This window comes from Schistocerca gregaria, chromosome 2 (assembly GCF_023897955.1).
Source record: "Schistocerca gregaria isolate iqSchGreg1 chromosome 2, iqSchGreg1.2, whole genome shotgun sequence".
NCBI lineage: Eukaryota > Metazoa > Arthropoda > Insecta > Orthoptera > Acrididae > Schistocerca > Schistocerca gregaria.
In genome coordinates, this window is record NC_064921.1 from 14,778,186 (window position 1) to 14,802,090 (window position 23,905).

Genomic DNA, 23,905 nt, shown 5'->3' on the forward strand with positions numbered 1-23,905 from the left:
TACTTTTGAGAGTTTATTGTAGTGCCTCTTTCTGGGAAATCCACAAAAATCACACCTTTTCTGTCCTAAATGAGGTAACTACGTGGTAGAAGGCGCAGGTGGCCGAATTTTATGACTAAGGAATTTCCAAGCTCGTCCCTCGCTATGATAAGTGCCTTAATTTAAATGTCAACTATGTAGAGAAGTAGTATTTGAGTGTGGCTTTCATCTGTATATAATAAAAAACTTTTCTAGTACTTTATTTGTATTTAATTCCAAAATGTAATGTACTTTGTGGATAGCCCTCGTACTTTGAGCATAATAGGGGGTTCTAACGACATAGACAAACCTCTGAATCTAATGTTGAAACATGTGGTAGAACCATTGGCACCAATACTCACTCTAAGTCACAAAATGAATATCATTATCCATTCTATACCCAGGACATATGATGTTCGAAATTTAAGTAGTAAAGTTGATACTGCAAACCTCCACCTGAATTTAGAAAAACATGCATACAAAAGAAGAACTGCTGCAAACTTTGAAATAGAGAGAATAGCCAGAAACCACTTCACAACACATGGTTTACACCTAAACAAATGTGGCAAGGAGATTACCTGCAGTAGACTGGCCTTCCTGACAACTATGGGGGACAATAAGAAACCAAAATTCAGAAACCATAAACAGATGCTAATAAGCAATTGGATGAAGACAAACAAGATGGGAAATAAAAAGAGTAATAGCGACCATAATGTTCAAACTTCACTAAAATGGGTCATGAAGTCACAGAGATGAAACACAAAACCCCCTGGTGCCTCAAAAAGGATCAATAATGTGATGGTGAATATTATGAATACGTCCCTCCAAAATGTCAATGTGATGCCTCAGCAGTGTGAAGTGCATGTGGACACTTTTCAGGCCCACCTGGAAGATGAGTCGGCTGCCAAGGACAACCAACAGAACCAGCACAGCTGCTCAGATGTCAACATACCTGGAACACAGCACAATTTAAGCTAAAGGTCAGTGACACAGTAAATATGACTTCGAGCCCCTCTGAGTAAAACCCACTCAGACCTGAAAATCTGTTATCACAATGTACAATCCTTGAGCAACAAAACTGATGACTTAAGCATTTTGCTGTCCAGTGAACTCAGTGATATCTCAGTAGTATGCCTAGCAGAACACTGGCTCTGAACTCATGTAGTTAAGTAAATCTCACTACCAAACTTCAAATTGGCTTAACACTACTCCAGATCAAATGAAGGACATGGTGGTGTTGCCATTTCCATCAATCAACACATTGAATATAGCCCACTTCCTACTTTAAAGGAAATAGGAACAGACAAGATCTTTGAATGTGCAGCCATAATGCTTACAAATCTAAATCTAATTGTAGCTACAATTTACTATCCCCCTTCCAGTAGTATTAATGATTTTCTGTTACAAAATGGACTTGTTTCTATCCAAAATAAGTCAGTGGAAACAAGATGTGATTATATCTGGTGACTTTAATATAGACTTTCGCACTCACAACAGACACAGGGAAACATTGATTAACAGTGCAAAAACTTTTAAAATGCATGGCCTTGTCAATGAGCCCACTAGAATAACACCCACATCCAAGACAGCTCTAGATCAAATTTTTGCAAATAGAAATAAACTTAACCCAACTCTACGAGTATAAAATGCAGGATTCAGCAACCACCAAGCTGTCATTCTAAAGGCTGATGTGAGCAAAGATACCTCATACCCAGTCCCACCTAAAACTTTAAAGTTTTTCACCCAAGAGAACTTCAACAAACTAAATGCCCTCCTTGGTAAAGAAAAGTGAACAGATAGGTACACAGCCAATGATGTCAACATGAAATTCAACACATTTCTTGACAAAATGATCCACCACTTTGAAGAGGCCTTTCAACAAAAACCAGTAAGAACAAATATAAATAATAATAATAATAATAATAATAATAATAATAATAATAATAATAATAATAATAGAAACAAGAGTTGGTTTACACCAGCTATAAAAATCTCTTGCAAACACAAACGAATACTCCATATGTTATGAAACAAAGTAGTGACTCTCGAACTAACACAATATTATAAAAGCCAAACATTTATTCTAAGAAGAGTGATAGGACAAGCAAAAAAGATGCAAAATGATGAGTACATTGACAAATCCAGCAATAAAGTGAAAGCAATGTGGAATATCATAAAAAGGTAAAGAGGGGAAATGAAAGCTTCACACACTAACATAGAAATTAAAGTCAACAATGAATCTGTATCTAATCCCAATATTTTGGTGAACTCTCAACAATTTCTTTACGAGCATAGCTGAAAAATTGTCAAATAATCCTAACACAAATTACCAACCAGCAAACCAAAAATATCACACATGTGCAGAGTCAACTTTAATTACCAAAGTCACTGAAAATGATGTTGCAAAAGCCTCCAGAGAGTTAAAAAAATTCATATTCAGCTGGAATTGATGGTATCCCAGCAGCTGTAATAAAAAATTGTGAACACACAATTGCTGAACCATTAACTCACCCCTGTGGCTGTTCTTTCCAGGCAGGTATCTTCCATGAAGCTCTGAAACTTTCTAAAGTAATTCCTGTCTTCAGAAAAGGTGGTGATAAATACATGAATAACTACAGGCCTATCTCAAACTCATACTGATTTTCTATAGTTTTTGAAAAAATAATGTACAAAAAAAAAGATGAACTTCAATGAAAAACAAACAAACAAACAAACAAAAAGTTTATTAAGTATAGCTCAACATGGGTTCTGAAGCAACAAATCTACTGAAATTGCAGTATGTGATTGCATAAATACGCTATTAGAACTGTTAGATAGAAAACAACCCATAACAGGCAGATTTCTGGATATTCCAAAGGCTTTTGACACTGTTGATCACAAAGTATTACTGGAAAAAATAGAAAACTATGGTATCAGAGGAATTGCGAACAACTGGATTGCTACATTCCTAACCAATCGGATGCAGAGAGTCAGCATGAAATACACTAATAGACAAAGCAACTCAATAATAAAACTGTAAAGCAAGATGTTCCACAGGTCTCAGTATTGGGATCTCTAGTTTTCCTCCTGTATATTAATGACTTGAGCCTGAATGTTGACGCACACAGAACAATAATATTTGCTGATGACACAACTGTACTCCTCAAAGGGGAGAATACAGAGGCTGTGCAAAAAGCTGAGAACTTGGCCACTGAACAACTCAACAATCAACAGATTAACTATTAATACCAAATAGACAGATTCCATGAACTTTCACCCAACACAAAGCACAAATTCCTCTCAGACATTTGTCACTGTAAATAACCAGCAAATATATACCAACACTGTTTTGAGATTCCTGGGTCTGTGGGTTCAAGATAACCTGAAATGGAATACACATACAGGAGAGGTAAATGCCAGGATTTGTACTGGCTGTTTTGCATTGAGTGTACTGAAAAAGTGCGAGCCTGAAAACATTAACCAGCACGTACTGTGATTACATACGAGCCTACCTAAAATATGGTGTAATAATCTGGGGAAATTCTCCAACTGCTTGGAGCACATTCAGAATCCAGAAGAGAGCAATGAAGATTATTACTGGGAGCAAACCCAGAGACTCCTGCAAACCCAACTTCACAAAGTTGGAAATCCTTACACTGCCTTGCCTCTATATTCTCGAGACTCTAAAATTTTTCAGAAACCACATAGTGCCAACTGACCCCAGAGTCGTAAAAAATAATGAAATACATGAACACAACACCGGGAAAAATGCAAATCTGCATGTTATACGTACAAACACTTAACTGTGTAAAAAGGGAGATTTCCACATGGACCTCCAACTGTTCAACAATCTACTCACAAGTGTTAAGTTCATCGAAGACAACATAAAATTTAGCAAAGCTGTGAAGTAATATTTGTTGTGTCACTGTTTTTACTCTGTAAATGAATACTTAGAACAGTAATCTTGCTATTTCTATTAAATTGAAAACATTGAGCAATATAATACATTAGGATACTATGGGCCCATGTTAATATATGTTAACAACGTTAACTCACATTTTCCGACATCTGCAACACACTGTGTACCATCAGATCACCCAGAGCAAGTAAATAAAACAAAAACCGATTGGTCTGGGAACAAACTGTAGCAAAAATCTTAATGGCAAATATTTTATGAACAAAGGGATAGTGATACTGTACTTACACTATTGTTGGATACTTATTATCAGCCATTCTCTCCACATGTGTGAAAACATTTCTTCTATGGAGACAGGGAAGGGTCAGAATGGGTGAGGAAACTGACTACGCAAGGTTGAGGCCAGGAGTGTTATCGGGACGAAGGATGTACTGCAGGCAGGGTTCCCACTTATACAGTTCAGAAAAGCTGGGGTTGGTGAGAAGGATCCATAATGGCACAGGCCCTCAAGCAGTCATTGAAGTGAATGATGTAATGTTGGGCAGCATGCGCAGCAACAGGGTGGTCCACTTGTTTACTGGCCACAGTTGGTAAGTGGCCTTTCCTGCAGACAGACCACTTGTTTCCAGAATGAGATTTTCACTCTGCAGCGGAGTGTGTGCTGATATGAAACTTCCTGGAAGATTAAAACAGTGTGCCCAACTGAGACTCAAACCCGGGACTTTTGCCTTTCACAGGCAAGTGCTCTGCCATCTGAGCTACCGAAGCACGACTCACGCCCCGGTTCTCACAGCATCACTTCTGACAGTACCTCCTCTCCTACCTTCCAAACTTTACAGAAGCTCTCCTGCAGAGTGAAACTCTCATTCTGGAAACATCCCCCAGACTGTGGCTAAGCCATGTCTCCACAGTATCCTTTCTTTCAGGAGTGCTAGTTCTGCTTGGTTCGCAGGATAGCTTCTGTAAAGTTTTGAAGGTAGGAGATGAGGTACTGGCAGAAGTAAAGCTGTGAGAACTGGTTGTGGGTCGAGCTTTGGTAGCTCAGATGGTAGAGCACTTGCCCACCAAAGGCAAAGGTCCCAAGTTCAAGTCTCGGTCGGGCACACAGTTTTAATCTCTCAGGAAGTTTCAGGCAGCTTCTTGCTTGTCAGTCCCATGCAAAAAGCTGCACAGTGGTTGCAGTTTACTTTGTAAATCAAATGACTGGTTCCACAGGAAACCATGCCTTTGGTGGGTAGGTGATGTATGTAACCTGATTGGAATGGTGGAAGGATGTATGGGACAGATCTTGCATTTAGTTCTGTTATAGGGATATGAGCCATGATGTAAGGGGTTGGGAGTAGGGGCTGTGTTCCGATGGCCAATTATATAATGTAGGTTGATGGATGGAGCAAAACCACTGTGGGAGGGGTGGGAAGGATAGCAGGCATGGCATTTCAAATTTCAGAACACAATGACAGGTAGTCAAAACCTTGGTGGACACTGTAATTCAGTTGTTCCAATTCTGGATGGTACTGAGTTACGAGGTGAATGCTCCTTTGTCGACAGACAGACAGACTTGGGGGGTTGTGGGAGACTGCAAAGATAAGGCACAAGAGATTGGTTTTTGTAAGCTTTATTGAGACACACAGTATATTTCACGGAGTAATGCTGATCACTGTAGATGTGAGAACTGTGGGTGGATAGGCTGTATGGAAGAACTTTTAGGTATGGAATGGGTGACAGTCATCAAAATGGAAGAATAACTTGTGGTTAGTAGATGTGATATAGACAGAAGCAGTGATGTAGCCATCTTTGAAGTGGATGTCAACTTCTATGAAGGTGGCTTGTTGGCTTGGGAAGGTCCAGGTGAAGCAAAGGGAGAGAAGCTGTTGAAGTTCTGTGGGATGTGAATAAGGTGTCTTCAATCTTTATCCAGATCACAAAGATGTCTTCAGTGAACCTGAACGAGATGAGTGTTTAGGAATTATTTTCAAACCATTACCTCATCACTCATATCCATGTAACAGACGTAGATGCAAGACCTGACCCATACATACCACCACCACCACCATCACCACCACCACCTACTGCTCCAGTCCGGGTTACATTCACCACCACCACCACCACCACCACCACCACCACCACCACCACCACCACCTACTGCTCCAGTCCGGTCACATTCACCACCTATCCCATAAAAGGCAGGGCTACCTGTGATACCAGTCATGTGATATATAAGCTAAGATGCAACCATTGTGCTACGTTCTCTGTTGGCATGACAACAAACAAGCTGTCTGTCCATATAAAGGGCCACCTATAAGCAGGGCAAGAAACAAGTTTGCAGCAAGAAACAAGTTAATACCGTGGTGCTGGGCAGGCTGCCCAACACGACATCCTTCACTTCAGTGACTGCTTCACTGCCTGAGACATACAGATCATGCCCACAAACACCAGCTTTTCCGAAATGTGAAGGTGAGAACCCTCCCTGCAAACATATTGTATGTTCCTATGACCCTTCTGGCCTCCACCTTGGTTATTCACTTTTCTCATACGTCTATACCTTCTTATTCCAGCACTGCTCAGCCCTCATTCCACCATCACTTCCAATCTTCACTTTTCTCCTTTTCAACCAAAACAGGTCTTGAGAATGCAGTATACATATTGTGGAGCTACCAACAAGTCAGGCACCTTGTACTCCGTAGCATGTTGTCATTTGGTAGTCAATTAACCTCTTGGCAGGTGAGGGATAACTGTGGCACCCAGATGTGTCAGGCTATTTCACACATTAGTCAGGTGGCAAAATATGACTTTGGGAGAGAAGAAGCATTACAGGTGCAATATTCTTCATTTCAAGACATGATGATGAGGTTTCAAATCACTGGCCATGAGTGTGGTTAACTTGTTCCAGTCCCCAATAACATTGGCAGTTTTTCCATTTAAGCTCAACTATGTTGAGTGTTAGTTGTATACTTAAATAGCAGCCCCATCAGTCTTACCGGGCGTGGGCCGCTACCCTGCACAATCTTTGTCGCAAGTGTAATTTTGTCACGAAGCAGTTGCAGAGTTGTATGCCACATTATGGTGCGCGACGCCATTGTTCATTCAGCCCCTGATAGAGAGGTCCGGCAATGGGCCCTGCAGTTAGAAGACCTTCTCCTTGAGGAAGTCCTGTCCATTGCTCAATCTTATGAAGCCTCTCATGCTGCAGGTCAACAGTTTGAAGTGTCATGCGGCATCGCGGCGGTTCAGGATGGCGTGCACGAGTCCACTGCGTCCGAGATGGCGACGTGCGAGCGGTACAATCCAGCCGTTACGGCCGCTGCCCCATGGCGCGTGCACAGAGTTCCAGCCGCCGGCTCCTGTTACTGTACTGTGCGTCGTGATATATACATCATGATCTGTCAGAGAGACCCAGCATTAAGCCGTTTGTCACAGATGTAATAAAATTTCTAAGGTTTGCCACTCAACCTCAAAAGAATCGAAGGAAGCGAGTACAGAGGACACGGACGTTGACATTCATGAAGTTTCATCAGGCCAGGCTCCCGATGCATCGGCACACAAACTCTTTTTTGAGGTGTTGGTTTGATCTCACCCATTATAACTGCAAGTAGATATGGGGGCGGCAGTTACTATGTTGAATGCACAGACTTACTCCAACCTTGGGTCGCCTCCATTGGCACCAGGTTACCAGTGTCTACATGGTTATGGTAAACAGTTCATTCCCCTACTGGGTCAATTCACTGCCAACGTGAATTACAAATCAGTTACTCGGCCTATTACTTTTATTGTTGTCAGTGATGCGATCTCTGCTAACCTTTTTGGTTTGGATGCCTTTCAAGCTTTCGGTTTTACTATCACTGACACCATACAGTTGGTCTCCAAAGACGTTCCCTATCAATTATTGGGATCTTCGATCTAGGATTTTCTGGATATCTTTGAGGAGGGCCTGGATTGTGTTTCAGACTTTGAAGCTCATTAACATTTTCTAATCTCAAGGAAGATCCCCTTGGCTCTCTGCACTCAGGTAAAAGAAGAGCTAGACTGGCTGACAGCCTTCAGGGATGTTCTTCCCATTTCTTCTAGTGAGTGGGCTTCGCCCCTCATTACTGTCAGAAAACCCTCAGGAAAATTACATATTTGTGGCAATTTCAAGGCCACCATTAATTCCCAATTGGTGGTGGACACCTGTCCTTTGCCTCATGCTGATGAATTGTTCTCCACCGTTGCCGGAGGCCAATATTTTTCGAAAATCAATCTTTCGAAGGATTATCAGATACCACTTTATGAGGACTATAAACGGCTGGAAGTTGTCAACACCACGTTTGGCCTTCGGAATATCCAGTGCCCTGGCGATATTCCAGCGTTATCTTGAGCAAGTCACGTCGAAAATCCCTCATTGTATCAATTATGTAATTGTCACAGGCCGCAGCATGGGGGAGCACCCGCACAACCTTCTTACCCTCTTTCTCAAATTCAGGTCCGTGGGCTTGCGTAAGTCGAACTTCTTCCAACCGTCCATTGAGTATGTGGGCTACACCATCTCTTGGCACAGTGTCCAGCCTCTAGAAAGTTTAGTCCAAGTTGTCATCGACCTTCCAAGGCCCGCTTCACTGAAGGAGTTACAAGCATTTTTAGGCACGACTGCCTATTACCACCGGTTCATTCCCAGGGCTTACACCATAGCCTGCCCCCTGTACTGCCTTCTGCACAAGGGTGTTCATTTTGATTGGTCACCTGCATGTGAGAGCATTCACGTCATTGAAAGGCCTTCTCACGTCAGCGTCGTGTTTGGCTACTTTTGACCCCCATAAGCCATTGGTCCTGGCTACAGATGCTTTGCAGTATGGGGTTGAGGTGGTCCTGGCCCATTGAAACACGAATGGTTCTGAGCAGCCACTGGCGTTTGCATCTAAAACTCTTAATCTCGCACAGGCCCATTACTCCCAGGTGGAAAAATAAGTTTTGGCCATTGTCTATGCTGTTACCAAGTTTCACCCTTTTTGTATGGCATGAAGGTTCAGTTAATCACTGACCATTAATATCATTATTTGGCCCTGCCTCTCATATTCCGGATAGGGCAGCCCACAGACTACAGCGCTGGGACTTTTTCCTCTGTAAGTACCATTATGACATTCATTTTTGACCTACCGGACAGTATGCCAACGTAGACGCTCTTTCCCATCTTCCGGTGGGCCCGGATCGTAAGTTCGTACGAGAGAAGATTATGTGTTTTCATTTGGATGTGGCTTCCTTCTGAGCTGTATATGGCTTCCCAATCACTGGTTCTAGAGTCGCCAGGGAAACGGCAGCTGACCCAGGTCTCCAGCAAGTAGTTCACTTCATTTAGCAGGGGTGGTCATCTCTATCTCCAGGCCGAGTCTCGGACCCTCTTCGTAATTATTTTGTTCTATGAGACTGCCTCTGTCTTGGAAGGAGTTCTCCTTCTAGGTACCTGTGATACAGCTCCTCACATGGTGGTTCCTGCAAGTTTGCGAAGGTCTGCCGACAGGCATCTCCCAGGTCAGCGTTCTCTTCATGGCTGCCTGTAACCCAGGAATGGGAACATGTTCACATCAATTTCGTGGGCCCGTTTGTCAACGGCTTTTGGCTCGTTGTCATTGATGCTTACTCCCTATTCCGATATGTGGTTTGCTGCTCCTCAACCACTTCATAAGTTGCAATCCAGGCACTGGCAAAAATCTTTTCTGTGGAAGGTCTGCCAGTCAACCTGGTTTCGGACAATGGTCCTCAGTTTATTTCGCAGACCTTCCAGGATTTTTGTAGGAACTTTGGTATTCGGCAAGTTTGCTCTCCCCCGTTTCATCCACAATTGAATGAGAAGCTGAGTGCATGGTGTGCACATTTAAGACACAGATGAAAAAGTATGTGCGCAAATTTCCTGCGGAGGAGGAGTTGACATCAGCTACGTCCATGTTTGGGCACCCACCCTACAACTCCTCATGCACTGGCTTCCCCATTGCTGGCAGCTATGTTGGTTTCTCAGGGGACGCTACCACCCCTCCCCCCGTGACTCCACCACACTGCGATGGTTCTCAGCCTTGGCAGCCTCCAGTAGCTCAAACACCGCCACAGCCATCATTCAAGATCCCTAGTGAGAGCCGGCCCCCCTCGCAGACCTGGTTTCTCAGGACGATGGATCACCTGTGGTCGTCCATTCCCCATCATCCCTGCCACTGGGTCTTGCCCCTCCCGAGGTGGACCAGGATCCGGAATTCGACAGCTTGTCTCCAGTTCTGTCATGGGTTCCAGTGGTGGGATGACGGGGGCCTCTTCATGTGGGTCACTTCCAGCCATATTGGAAGGTTCCAGCTCAAGGGTTGGCAGATCCCCTAGACTCCAGCCTTCTGATGGACGTGGAGGTCATCACTCCTGCACAACGCTCCACCTTAGACACAGTGGCTTCACCCCCTGAAGGAGAAGGAGTGCAGTAGCCACCAAAAAGATCGCGGGCGTGTTATGGACAGTAGTTGCCACAAGTAGAGTCTCATCCATCAGAGGGCACACAAGAATTTGGCAGCGACCTCTGCCGGCGGAACAACAACAACTCAGGCAGCACGGGCTGTGCCCAGTCAGTTCACATTGTGCATGCCTAGGAGACAGTTCCCAGTCTACTCTATGTGAAATGCAATGGAGAACGTGAACCATGTTACTACTATATTCATCCAAGGATGATGCTTTTAATATGAGCCATGACTATGAAATAAGGAGACTGATCTAAACATTAGTACTTATTGCGGTGTGCCAATTTTTAATGTTAGCTTACCTATACAATGACTTATTTTTAAATGTAAATTTGGTACCTAAAAATTTGTCTTCATTCTTTTTTATCACATTTCCCACACAATCTACCAAAGTACACGTTTCAAACACAACTGCATATTTGTGACCAATCTCTTGTAGTTACAAAGACAGTGCCAATTTTCAGTATGAATTATGTACTACGTAATTAATATCCAGTGTCAGGTTCAAGCATAAAATTCTGAACAACCGTTTCACTGATATACTTTAGCACACCACCAATGAAGAATTAATGTCAAAGAAAAAGATGAAAAAATGTGCCACACAAGACAACATTAAAGTGATAACTTTAACATGTAATTAAGTTACTGAGGAAAGTGAAACTCTCACCTGCTACTACCTCCTCTGCCTGCACCTGTAGTGGCTCCTGCAAAAAAATTAAAAAGATGAATAATTTTACATCAATTAATTTAAGTGTCAATCAAACACCTTGAAGTATGTCAGTGGTATGTCATCTCACTGCACATGTTCATCTAAGTGTTGATATGTTGGTAAATTAAATGTTGATAGCGATTAGGAATCAGGTGCAGTGACGAGTAGATAGATAAGGAATTTTATTGATGTGAGACTGATGAAAACAGCATAACGATCCTAGTTAAGAAACACAAAATATTTTAATTTTAATTGAGCTTAATGGTATGAATTCACTAGAGCTGCCAGCTGCCACATACAGCCACTGTTGCAGAGTAGGACAAAGGTGCCCACAAATTGCAAGTCAGCATGGTGGGAATGCAAACCATAGCTGCTGGATGTTTGAAGGTTGGTATAAGGATACTGCCAGTGATCAAAATAGGAGTACAGCATAGTTTGCTGAATCAAACATGCCTCAGCTATGACCTGGTGTAGTAGTCCAAAGGATCATGGAAGAGGAAATGAGTAACATACCATTATAAAATGACAAAATAATACAAATGGCTCTGAGCACTATGGGACGTAACTGCTGAGGGCAGCAGTCCCCTAGAACTTAGAACTACTTAAACTTAACTAACATAAGGACATCACACAAATCCATGCCCATGGCAGGATTCGAACCTGCGACCATAGCGGTTGTGCAGTTCCTGACTGTATCGCCTAGAACCACTCTGCCACTACGTCTGGCATAAAATCACAGATCATAGAAATAGTGATTAAGTCCATCATCACTCCACCTGCTGCTATCAGGCCAAGACTTTGTGAATGGATCATGGTCCCAGGGAGCAATCTGATGTTGAGCCACACAACAGAAAATGGAGTAGAACTGTTAAAAGAACTAGTAAATTAAATCTGGCCTTTTTTTCCATCCTGAAGGGTGTGACGACACTGTGTGTGCAACTGTTTATAATGAATGTTGTTTGCCATCATACAATGATGATTAAAAACATGGAGAGCACATCCCTGCATGCGAGTTCAGTCCTAACATGACTCAGTCAATTGAGTGACTGTGACACGGCATGGTAAAGATGAAGTGAACTTTGTTGGCAGTACTGAATACATTTATAACTGCAGAAATAATGTTTCTCAGCAAGTGCCATGGACCATAAAATCTCTAGTCATCCTTGGAACGCTGCCATTTGCATGTAGGTGGGGATGAGACAGAAAATGGGTAGCAAATGGATGTAGACTGTCCAGTGACAGGCATGTGAACAGTAGAAATGGAAAAGTCCAGCAGAGGAAGTAAAAGGCAGACAGGAATAGCTTGAAGATGGGTTGTCAGGAAGACTATGAAAATCATCCTTAATGAGCAGCATAACTCCACTGCATGAATGGAATCTGTCCCTGGGTAATCGAGTGAGGTTGGGGGCATGTCAAAGCAGACTGGAAGTAAATGAGAGAGTTCAAAGCAGGTCGTGAGCATGCAATTTTGTTTCCTGGAAGCAGAAAACAAGTAGAGGCTGTGATTCCAACAGCAGCAATAAATCCTCTTTGTTGGATCAAAGGCCACAAACATTCCACTGGAAGAGTGCAATGATTAGGAAAGGAAATAATGGAAGAGGTGTCATCTCAGTGGGTATCGAGTGGCAGTTCACTGCAACAGGGCAAAGAGGCTGCAGATTCCACCTCCATGAGATCCACAGAGGTGTCAGCATTCTCATTCTGTCTCTCCTTGGAATTCAGAGCAGAGAAATGGCTGGTGGTGCATATCGGCAACAAGGTGGTCAGCCAGCGATGGATATCTTGTACTGACACCATCACGGAGGATCTCCGAGCTGATAAAGAAGCATATCATTTGCCTTTCTTTGATTTCTTGGAGCCTTTCTGGTTGGCATGGGAAGACACATCTGCATCTACACCTACACCTACATCTACATCTACATCCATACTCAGCAAGCCACCTGACAGTGTGTTGCGGAGGGTACCTTGAGTACCTCTATTGGTTCTCCCTTCTATTCCAGTATCTTATTGTTCGTGGAAAGAAGGATTGTCTGTATGCCTCTGTGTGGGCTCCAATCTCTCTAATTTTATCCTCATGATCTCTTCGCAAGATATACGTAGGAGGGAGCAATATACTGCTCGACTCCTCAGTGATGGTATGTTCTCGAAACTTCACCAAAAGCCCACACCAAGATACTGAGCATCTCTCCTGCAGGGTCTTCCACTGGAGTTCATCCATCATGTCTGTAATGCTTTCACGTTTACTGAATGATCCTGTAATGAAGTGGGCTGCTCTCCGTTAGATCTTCTCTATCTCTTATATCAGCCCTATCTGGTATGGATCCCACATTGGTGGGCAGTATTTAAGCAGTGGGCGAACAAGCGTACTGTAACCTACTTTATTTGTTTCCGGATTGCATTTCGTTAAGATTCTTCCAATGAATCCCAGTCTGGCATTTGTTTTACCAATGATCAACTTTATATGATCATTCCATTTTAAATCACTCCTAATGCATACTCCCAGATAATTTATGGAATTAACTACTTGCTGACATGCTATATTGTAGCTAAATGGTAAGGGATCTTTCTTTCTATGTATTCGCAGCACATTACACTTGTCTACATTGAGATTCAATTGCCATTCCCTACACCATGCATCAACTCGCTGCAGACCCTCCTGCATTTCAGTACAATTTTCCATTGTGTACCACAGTATCATCTGCAAAAAGCCTCAGTAAATCTGATATCATCCACAAGGTCATTTATGTATATTGTGAATAGCAACGGTCCTACGACACTCCCCTGCGGCACACCTGAAATCACTCTTACTTCAGAAGACTTCTCTCCATTGAAAATGACATGATGCGTTCTGTTATCTAAAAACTCTTCAATCCAATCACACAATTGGTCCGATAGTCCATATGCTCTTACTTTGTTCATTAAACGACTGTGGGGAACTGTATCAAACACCTTGCAGAAGTCAAGAAACATGGCATCCACCTGGGAACCCATGTCATTGGCCCTCCGAGTCTCGTGGATGAATAGCACAAGCTGGGTTTCACATGATTGTCTTTTTCAAAACCCATGCTGATTCCTACAGAGTAGATTTCTAGTTTCCAGAATAGTCATTATACTCTAGACCTGTATCTCTAACGTCTATCAGTTGTAGAATTTTGGAACACGTATTATGTTATAGTTCTACACATCTGTTCGACGCTACGCTCTTTTAGAGACCTACGGTACACCGCTGCAAGAAAGGGGGCAAGTATCTTCGCGTACTCTGTGTAAAATCAAACTGGTATTCCATCAGGTCCAGTGACCTTTCCTCTTTTGAGTGATTTTAATTGTTTCTCTATCCCTCTGTCATCTATTTCTATATCTACAATTTTGTCATCTGTGCGACAATCTAGAGAAGGAAGCACAGTGCAATCTTCCTCTGTGAAACAGCTTCGGAAAAAGACATTTAGTATTTCGGCCTTTAGTCTGTCATCCTCTGTTTCAGTACCATTTTCTGCCATATCAGTACATAGAAATTTACTTTCAAATTCATTGAATGCCTCTTGCATGGCCCCCCTCACATTAAATTTCACTTTGCATAATTTTTGTTTGTCTGCAAGGCATTGGCTATGTTTATGTTTGCTGTGAGGTTCCCTTTGCTTCCGCAGCCGTTTTCTAACTTGGTTGTTGTACCATGGTGGCTCTTTTCCATCTCTTGTGATCTTACTTCGCACATACTCATGTAACACATATTGTACGATGGTTTTGAACTCTGTCCACTGATCCTCAACACTATCTGTACTTAAAATAAAACTTTTGTGTTGAGCCATCAGGTACTCTAATATCTGCATTTTGTCACTTTTGCTAAACAGAAAAATATTCCTACCTTCTTTAATATTTCTATTTACAGCTGAAATCATTGATGCAGTAAGCGCTTTATGATAGCTGATTCTCTGTTCTCCATTAACTCTTTCAAATAGTTCAGATCTGTTTGTCACCAGAAGGTCTAATATGTTATCGCCACGAGTTGGTTCTCTGTTTAACTGCTTAAGGTACTTTTCTGATAAAACCCTTAAAAAAAATTCACTGGATTCTTTGTCCTTGTCACCACGAGCATTTGAGTCTCCCAGTCTATATGAGGAAAATTAAAATCTCCACCCAAAACTATAACATGGTGGGGAAACCTACTTGAAATATTTTCCAAATTATCCTTCAGGTGCTCAGCCACAACAACTGCTGAGCCACGGGGCGTATACAGACATCCAAATTTCATGGCTGAGCCTGCTTTAACTGTGAGCTTCGCTTAAATTATTTCACATTTCAGATCTCCAATTTCCTTCGATACTATCACACTTCTTATCCCTATAAACATGCCTTCTCCTTCACTGTCCAGCCTGTCTCTGTGGTATACATTCCAAAAAGAGTTTAGAGTTTCATTACTGTTTACATCTGGTTTTAGCCAACTTTCTGTCCCTAGTACTATGTGGGCACTGTGACCGTTTATTAGTGAGAGCAGTTCTGGGACCTTTCTATAGATGCTCCTGCAGTTTACTATTAGCACATTAATATTGTTATTCCCTGTTTCATTTTGCCTACTCCTACCATGCCGCGTCTCAAAGGGAGTCTTGTCAGGCCAAGGGAGGGAATTCTGTAAACTAAAAAGCCCACTTCTGTCCTCCACACATACTCCGCTACCCTTGTAGCCACTTCCTGCATGTAGTGCGTGCCTGACCTATTCAGGGGGCCACTACATTTCACCACACGATAGCAGAGGTCGAGAAATTAGCACCCCCAGATCTCCACAGAATCGTCTGAGCCTCTGGTTTAAGCCTTCTACTTGGCTCCAAACCAGAGGACCGTGCTCAGTTCTGGGAACGATACTAAAAATAGTTAGCTCAGATTCCACTACGCGAGCGAGGCTTTCTGCCTTCACCAACTCCTCCAACCGCCTGTACAAACTGAGGATGACCTCTGAACCCAGTGCTCACTATCACCGCAGGCAGAGCCTCCTCCACATCTCGGATGAGACCCCCCGGCAAGCAGACAGTGTGAAGACTGGCCTTCTTCCCCGACCTTTCCACTATTTCTGTAAGGTGCTCCATCACCCGCGTAACGTTGGAGCTCCCAATCACTAATAAACCCCTCCTCCCATGTGCCTCCTCGGACCTTGCTGAAGGATCGGCCACATGTCCACTCACAGGCAGAGTGGGCAATGCCACATGGTCAGCCTCCACATTGACCCTCCGCCTCGTGTACTGTGAATGCTGCTGAACCCACCATTTACCTTGGTGAGAGGGTGGCCCAACCGCACCCAGTACCCACAAAGATCTCTCGACAGCAGGGATAGTGGGTGAGCCATGTAACAACTGGGGTGTACCAGGTGGCGCACCGGACTCCCCACTGCCGCTACACTCTGACCACACACAAGGAAACTGGGCATAGAACATGGCTGCTAGCGGTGCAAAAGATCTGACAACATACAGAGCTGTCATCTGTGTAGAAATTCCATCTGACTATACTCATTTACTCAATAGGCACAGTTCATGGCTAAGAATTGTGGAAAATCATCATTTACTGTCACTGTTTGCACAACATTCCACATTTACGTCTCAAATATCCTGACATTCCACTCAACCTCCGAGTTCAATATTTGATGGAAGATAGTGGTGGCCAGGGGCTATATAGCACTGCAGTGAATGAATGCATCAAACCTTGGGTGTCAGAGTAGCATAGCTGGTGCACCCTCTTCTTGCTGGTAGATCTCACTGTTGTGTGCTGTTGTTGTGCACATCCATGCTGTATAGGGGAAGTAGGACTGGAGGTCCACCAGTATCAACCACATTTTCCAAGGAAAGGTAATAGAAAATCGGTGTGTGAGCCAGTTGAGTGCAAGGTGAAAACTTCCTGGGAGTGGTCACTGAGTACCATGAACAAGTGTGACACAGCCTAACCTGACATTCAATACAGCAGCATACCTCAGGCCAATATATGTGCCATCAAGCTAATGCTTTCATGCGTGTCACACTCCAGTGATAAGTGTGCAGCAACTGGAGGATGTGTGGACAAGGTGAAGGTGAAGGTGGAACTACAATGTGACATTGATCATCCATTGCAAGCAACAATATTGCCTGACAGACGGATTCTCTGTTTCATACTGCAACAAGGTAAAAAATTGCGATGTGCTTCCTTAGGCAGGTGAGCAGGTCATGACAATTGATCTGCAACAACAATACTGCACAACACTGAGCTATGACTTGTGTCTACTGATACTTCTTTGGTGATAAGTATTTCAATGTTGTTTATAAAGTATTGTCAATGACAAAACCAATATTTCTTCCCTATCAAACTCCGTATCAGGACCCACGAGCAACTAGGACAACGTATTGGCCTTAGCGTGCTGGTTGGTGGGCCAAAAACAGGTATCATGAAAACAATTGTTGACAAATATTCTGAACATGTTCAGGAAGTCTAGCCTTATGTTTCAACAATTATACCAACAGTTTATGATCTGTGATCAACTGAAATTTGGAGCCATACTGGAAAACTTGAAACTTTTTGACACCTTCTCTATCTGGGAGTGGATTCGGTGAATGTCAGAATACCACTGTTTGAGGAGTTTGTAGGCCATAATAAGATGATGTTGAAACCATAGAGTATGTGATTCAGTTGTTCCAGTCCTGGGTGGTACAGAGCCTCTGTGGCTGTACGGTGCAACTTTAAGAGATGGTGAGGAACTGGAGACATCTCCTGTGCCACATCCCTTCCATCACCCACCACCTCGAGAAGTCCCAGGGGCTTTCCCCTTGTGACTCAGTACTGTGCAACAACTAAATCGTATTCTCCACCAGGACCTCTCGTCATGACTTGAAATGAGCTATTTCCTACCCACTCTCCTTCCCACCCCTCAAACAGTGGCATTCTTCCTCCCACCAAACCAGCCCTAGGCAACCCCTGCTCCCAACTCATTGTCTAATGGTCCATATACCTGGATGCAAGACCTGTGCTGTACATACTCCCACCACCACCACCACCACCACCACCACCACCTACTGCAGTCCTGTCAGAAGCATCACATACACAACTGAAGGCAAGGCTAATGGTGGACCATGTCATGTGATATACAAGCTAAGCTGCAATAAATGTGCCGTGCTCTACTTGGGCATGACAACTGACAAGTTTTCTGCAGGAATAGCTACCATCCAACTAAGCTGAAAAAACAACTGGATCACATAGTTTTTGAGCATGCTGCCCAACACTATGTCCATCACAGCATTTGCCATATGCATCCTACCAACTCTAGGAACTGCAATCAGAACAGTAGCAAGAGGCTGACTAGCTGAGGGTGCTGATAGTGAGTCCCCCAAACCCATAGTAACACAGCTACAGACAACAAGAACAAGAACAGCAACCACAAGCACATGCAGAAAATGACAACAATAGCAACAAAAACTATGAATGGATATGAAACTAGACAAGTCCACAGAGTAAACCAGATCGAGGGCAAATATGTGGCAAGACTCCTGAACTGACAATAATGTGGAATGTATACAACACAAGTGCTCAGTCGGAACTCGACTGACACAGAGCCCCTCCACTGCCAGCTTTAGAGGGTCCCTACGAGTACCAATAGTCGTCGTGGTGACGGCAGCGTTCACTAGTAACAGGGGTGCCATGTAATAGCTGCCATCCATGTCCTTGCCTTCTGGCAAGCTATCCAAATTGTCAAATCAGACACCACATGCCTCCTCCCAAAATGGTCACACAGGGATCGAACGGTCCCGGTCGATGCCTTGTGAGGTGCACAGATTGTATGCTGTCAGTGGATGCCACCAGCTGGGAGAAAGAACGTGGGAAATTGGGCACTGCAATGGGAAATGGCAGTATGACGGATGACCGAGGCACAAACTGAGGCAATCGTGATGTTCCGACCTCCGTATCTCGGTGTACGGGAGCTACTGTCCTCGAATGGAAATAGCACATGTGAGGAGGAGCAAAGTGTGAGGGCAGGGACACCAACTCCTCTGCTGAAGGTGTAGGGTGGAGGGTGGAGGAGGGGCTGGAGCCGGTCAATGCACTGACACACCAAACGTCTCTGGGTATCGACCATTTTAAGGGGCCACCCGTGAGCTGCCACCACCACAGCTGGCATCCACAAGGGATTTGTCCCATTGCAACATGCCTTAACGGCTGTACCAGGAGCGTGTCATCCAATGTGTAAGGTCTGGGGTTCTTTGGTTTGGGGTGCCAGGAGATGGAGGAGAATACACAGCTGACAACCGTTAAGGAGTTCTGCTAGGCTGTGGCCATGCATAGGAGTGGACCTGCTAGTGCTCCGGAACATTTTGAGAGATGCTATCTTCCTAGATGCAATCACTGCCTTCAACATTTGCTGCTTAAGTGTGCGTGCCATCCGCTCTGTGTTTCATTAGAGGAAGAATGAAATGAAGGTTTACACAGGCGTTTGATGCAATTAGTGGTACAGAACTGTTCCCATGCTGTAGAAGTAAATTGGGCCCATTTTCAGTGACAATGGTGCAGAGAATCTGTTGAAGGGTACTGGGCATGGCCACAGTGGTGGTGGACACCTTGCTGGCCATGTAGGGGTAGTCAGAATCGAGCTGAGGAATGGGCCAGTGAAATCTAAATGAATGCCATCGCACGGGTGACAGAGTGAGCCAGAGGTGAAAGACTGGAGTGGAGCAGCCTGTTGGTTAGCAGAGGCAGAACAGCAGTGCACCACAACCTCCACATCCTCTGTCAGACCTGGCCAACAGGCACATCACCTGGCACAGGCTTTCATCTGGAACAAAATGGCTCTGAGCACTATGGAACTTAACATCTGAGGTCATCAGTCCCCTAGAACTTAGAACTACTTAAACCTAACTAACCTAAGAACATCACACACATCCATGCCTGAGGCGGGACTCGAACCTGCGACCGTAGCTGTTGCGCTGTTCCAGACTGTAGGACAGAGAACTGCTCGGACACTCCGACTGGCATCTGGGACATACCTCAGTGTCCACGATGGAGGAGTTCCCAGACGTGAGTGTGTAAGGTAGTCGGAATGACAACATGAGGAGTACTGAGCCTCTCCATCCACCAGGAGCATATCAGAGATGATGGGAAAACAGACCGGTGAGCCCAGGTCCAGGTCCAGAGCTTGTAAGCAGCAGAGTTGGAAAAATAAGTTGGCTACCTATTAAGGACATAATGTATGACATGCTGCAAGATAGAATTGTGGTGTGTGTGTGTGTGTGTGTGTGTGTGTGTGTGTGTGTGTGTGTGATAGTGCTACAAGCAGTTTATGGTCTGTAACGAGTGCAAATTGGGACCCAAAGAGATAAACATGAAATTTCTTCATAGCAAAGATGATTGCCAACATCTGTTTCTAAGGTACGGGAATAATTATGTTATGCAGGCATCAGTGTTTTGGATACATGAGGGATGGATTGCTCTGTACCATCATCATTATGGTGTGGCTGCACTGCACCACTGCCATAGTGAGAAATGTCCACAGCTAAAACAAGGGAGCATGACAGAGAGAAGATTGTAATGGAGAGTGCCCAATTTAATATATGCTTCAGCTTTGTTAAGGCCTGCTCACAGGATGCTGACAGTGAAACAGAATTCCTTTTCTTCCACAACTGGTTGAGAAGATGAATGATGTATGCTGCTTACAGAAGGAACTTTGAGTAATAATTCACTTTCCCAAAAAAGCCTGTAATGGTTGGCAGTTTTGTGGACACAGGACAGAATCAGTAGCAGAAACATTAGAATCAGCAAAGTGAATCCTGTCCTTGCTGAGAAAGTGTTCCTGGAAAAACTGGCATTTGTGTAAACATCAGTTGACCCCTGCATCATGCATTGTAGAAAAGAGGTTATGTAGGTGGTCTTGGTGCATAGCACCCATAACAATTAAGTTATCCAGGTAACTGGAACAAGCTGGGATTGACACAGTATACTGTACCAGGTATCTCTGGAAGATCACTTGAGCAGAAGAGATACCAATAGGCAAACTCTTGTATTCATATAAGCCAAAAGGCATACTGATGACAATGTATTGTGCTTCCTCATCGAGTAGAATCTGTAAACAAGGATCAGCAAGGTCTATTTTAGAAAAGAAAATCACCTTCAACAAGCTTTGAGAGGAGGTCCGCTTGACATAGTATGGGGTTGGTTTCCATCAGATATTGGGCATTGTTTATCAAAGTAAAATCTTTGCACAGCCAGAGGGAACCATTTGGCTTCTGGACTACAACCAGAGGAGTGGCCAAAGCACTAGATTTGACAAATTCTAGGATCCCATCATCTTTAAGGTGATGGAGTTCTAGCTTGACAGGCATCCATTAGGAGACTGGAAGATGATGTGCACAACAGGCACTACATCTGGATGTAAAGAAATCTGTGCCACACACTAAGCCAGGCTCAAACAGGTGTGAAAGCACAAAGGTCATGAAGTTCCTGGAAGGGTTAGTCAGTTGGTTTAAAAGTGGGGAAAGGGACCGAACTACTCAGTCATCGGTCCCTTGTTCCTGTTAAAACAATCCCACAAGGGAAAGAATAAAACAAACAAGATAAGCAGCACAATACTGCAAGGAAGGAAAAACCAAAAGAACCACAGAAAGACCTCCAGCCTAAAAACACCAGAGTGGATGACACAGAGGGACAAAGGATGTGTTGAAACTTAGAACAATAAAAAAAACCTCACTTATAAAACTTAAAGCTAACTCAGCTCATGAGCTGTTGTCTGCTAAAATTAGCTACAACCAGTCTGGTAAACAAAGATTACGATGCAGGCAGCCAAAGCAGGATAGCTCGACAGCATATGGGCCACTATTAACCGGGCACCGCACCAACACTGATTTGGGTCTGTGTGGCACAGGATATACCTATGGATCAACTGATGATGGCCAATGTGGAGCCAACAGAGAACCAAGGAGTCCCTGTGAGAGGACCGCGTGGAGGACTTCCCCACATTTGTAGTCTACTTAGTGGCACACAGTTTGTCATGTGTACTGAGGTTATGTCATTTCGTCTCAAAGCCCAACAACCTCGTGGTGAAATGCTGAACACATTTCAGTTTCACAGATGCCCTTCTCCATAAGCAGTTTCCACATAGCCTGCTTGGCCAGCCCATTTGGTCAGCCTGTCGACAAGTTCGTCACCTCAGATTCCGTCATGTCCCAGGGTCCAGACATACACCACTGAATGAAAGGACTATTCCAGGGTATACGTGGGCACCTGGATGGTTGCTACTTAGCTTGTGTGCTGTTCAGGGAGTCAGTACAGAGAGGAAATGACTCACCGTGACCAGAACAGATGCGCTCAAGAGTATGAGATATGGCCACCAGCTTTGCAGTGAAAACACTGCAGCCATCTGGCAGTAAGTGCTGTTCAATATATCCTCTGTGAACACAGGTGAAGGCAACATGACCATCACCATTAAGCTGTCTCTGTAAACCACTTCATAGCCCCAGGACATGTCAAGAATCAAAAGGAAGTTAGAGCAGAGAGCCATGAGGTTAACTGAACCCTTAGGGCCATACATAAGTTCCAGACGAAGCTTTGGCCTAGGTTTACATCATGGAAAAGTACACAAATGGACCACGAGGAGAGGTAGTAAGGGGAAGGACTCCAATTCAGAGAGAAGTTATTGGACATGAACAGCAATCTTAAGCCCCAACCTGGGTTGCTGATGCGGTAGATGAATCACAGTGGTTGGGAAAAGGAGACGGTAATTCTGATGCTCAGGAGAGCTACGAATATGTGAAATGTAAATGGCGAGCAGTTGCGCATGTCTGATCTAAAATGGAGGGACTCCAGCCTCCACCAGTACACTGGTCACTTGACTCATCCTAAAAGCTACTGTCGCTAGTCTAATTCCGCAGCGCTGCACCGGGTCAAGTAAACACAATGCTAAGGGTGCCGCCAAAGAATAAACCACACTCCTGTAGTCAAGGCAGGATTGAACAAGGGATCTATAGAGCTGCAGCAGCGTTGAACGATCTGCACCTCAGTTGGTGTTGCTCAGGCAGTGGGGAGCATTGAGATGCTGCCAGCATTTCCACTTGAGCTGATGAAGAAGAGGGATCAAAGTCAACTGGGTGTCGAAAACCAGTCCTAAGATTCGATATGCCTCCACTACTGTGAGTGGATCTTAATTTTGGAGAAGTTCTGATTCAGGATGAATGGTACGATGCCAACAGACATGCAGGACACAGGACTTCATGGCTGAAAACTACAAGCTTTGATCTAGAACCCATTACTGCGCCTTTTGGATGGCTCCCTGTCGATGCTACTCAGCAGCACCAGTACTGGAGGAGCAGTATAAAATGCTGAAGTGGTCTGCATGCAGAGAAGGTGAGACTGATGGACCTAAAGCTGTTGCTAGGCTGTTAATGGCCACTAAAAATAGACACACATTCAATACGAAGACCTGTGGGACTACGTTTTTGTTGATATGGCGGAGGGGGGGGGGATCTATTGAAGGCCCCAATTTGGACACATAAATGCATGGAGTGACCGGAAGTTTTGGATAAAAATCTGGAGTGGGCCCTGGAAACCCCACTCGCATAAAGTGGCAAAGATATGATGTCACCAGGTCGTTTCGTATGCTTCTCATAAATCAAAAAAGACAGCAATCAGGTGTTGCCATCTGGAAAAGGCTGTTCAGATGGCAGACTAGGGACACAAGATTATCAGTGGTAGAGTAACCCTGCTGGAAACCGCCCTGGAATGGAGCCAGTAGGCCCCATGACTCCAGGAGCCAACCCAAGTGCCGACTTACCACGCATTCTGACAGCTTACAAAAAAACATTGGTGAGGCTGATAGCTATCCACGTC

At 44.1% G+C, this 23,905-nt stretch overlaps 1 protein-coding gene across 1 annotated transcript in view; it reads left to right on the top strand.

Annotated features, from left to right (window-relative positions):
• The window catches only part of LOC126332585 (uncharacterized protein DDB_G0283697-like), a 37,116-nt gene extending 36,120 nt beyond the window's left edge, over positions 1-996 (top strand). The window contains exon 4 of the mRNA XM_049996620.1: positions 898-996. Coding sequence (XP_049852577.1) covers positions 898-996 — 99 coding nt within the window. The remainder of the gene's footprint in view (positions 1-897) is intronic.
• Positions 997-23,905: the final 22,909 nt, after the last annotated feature.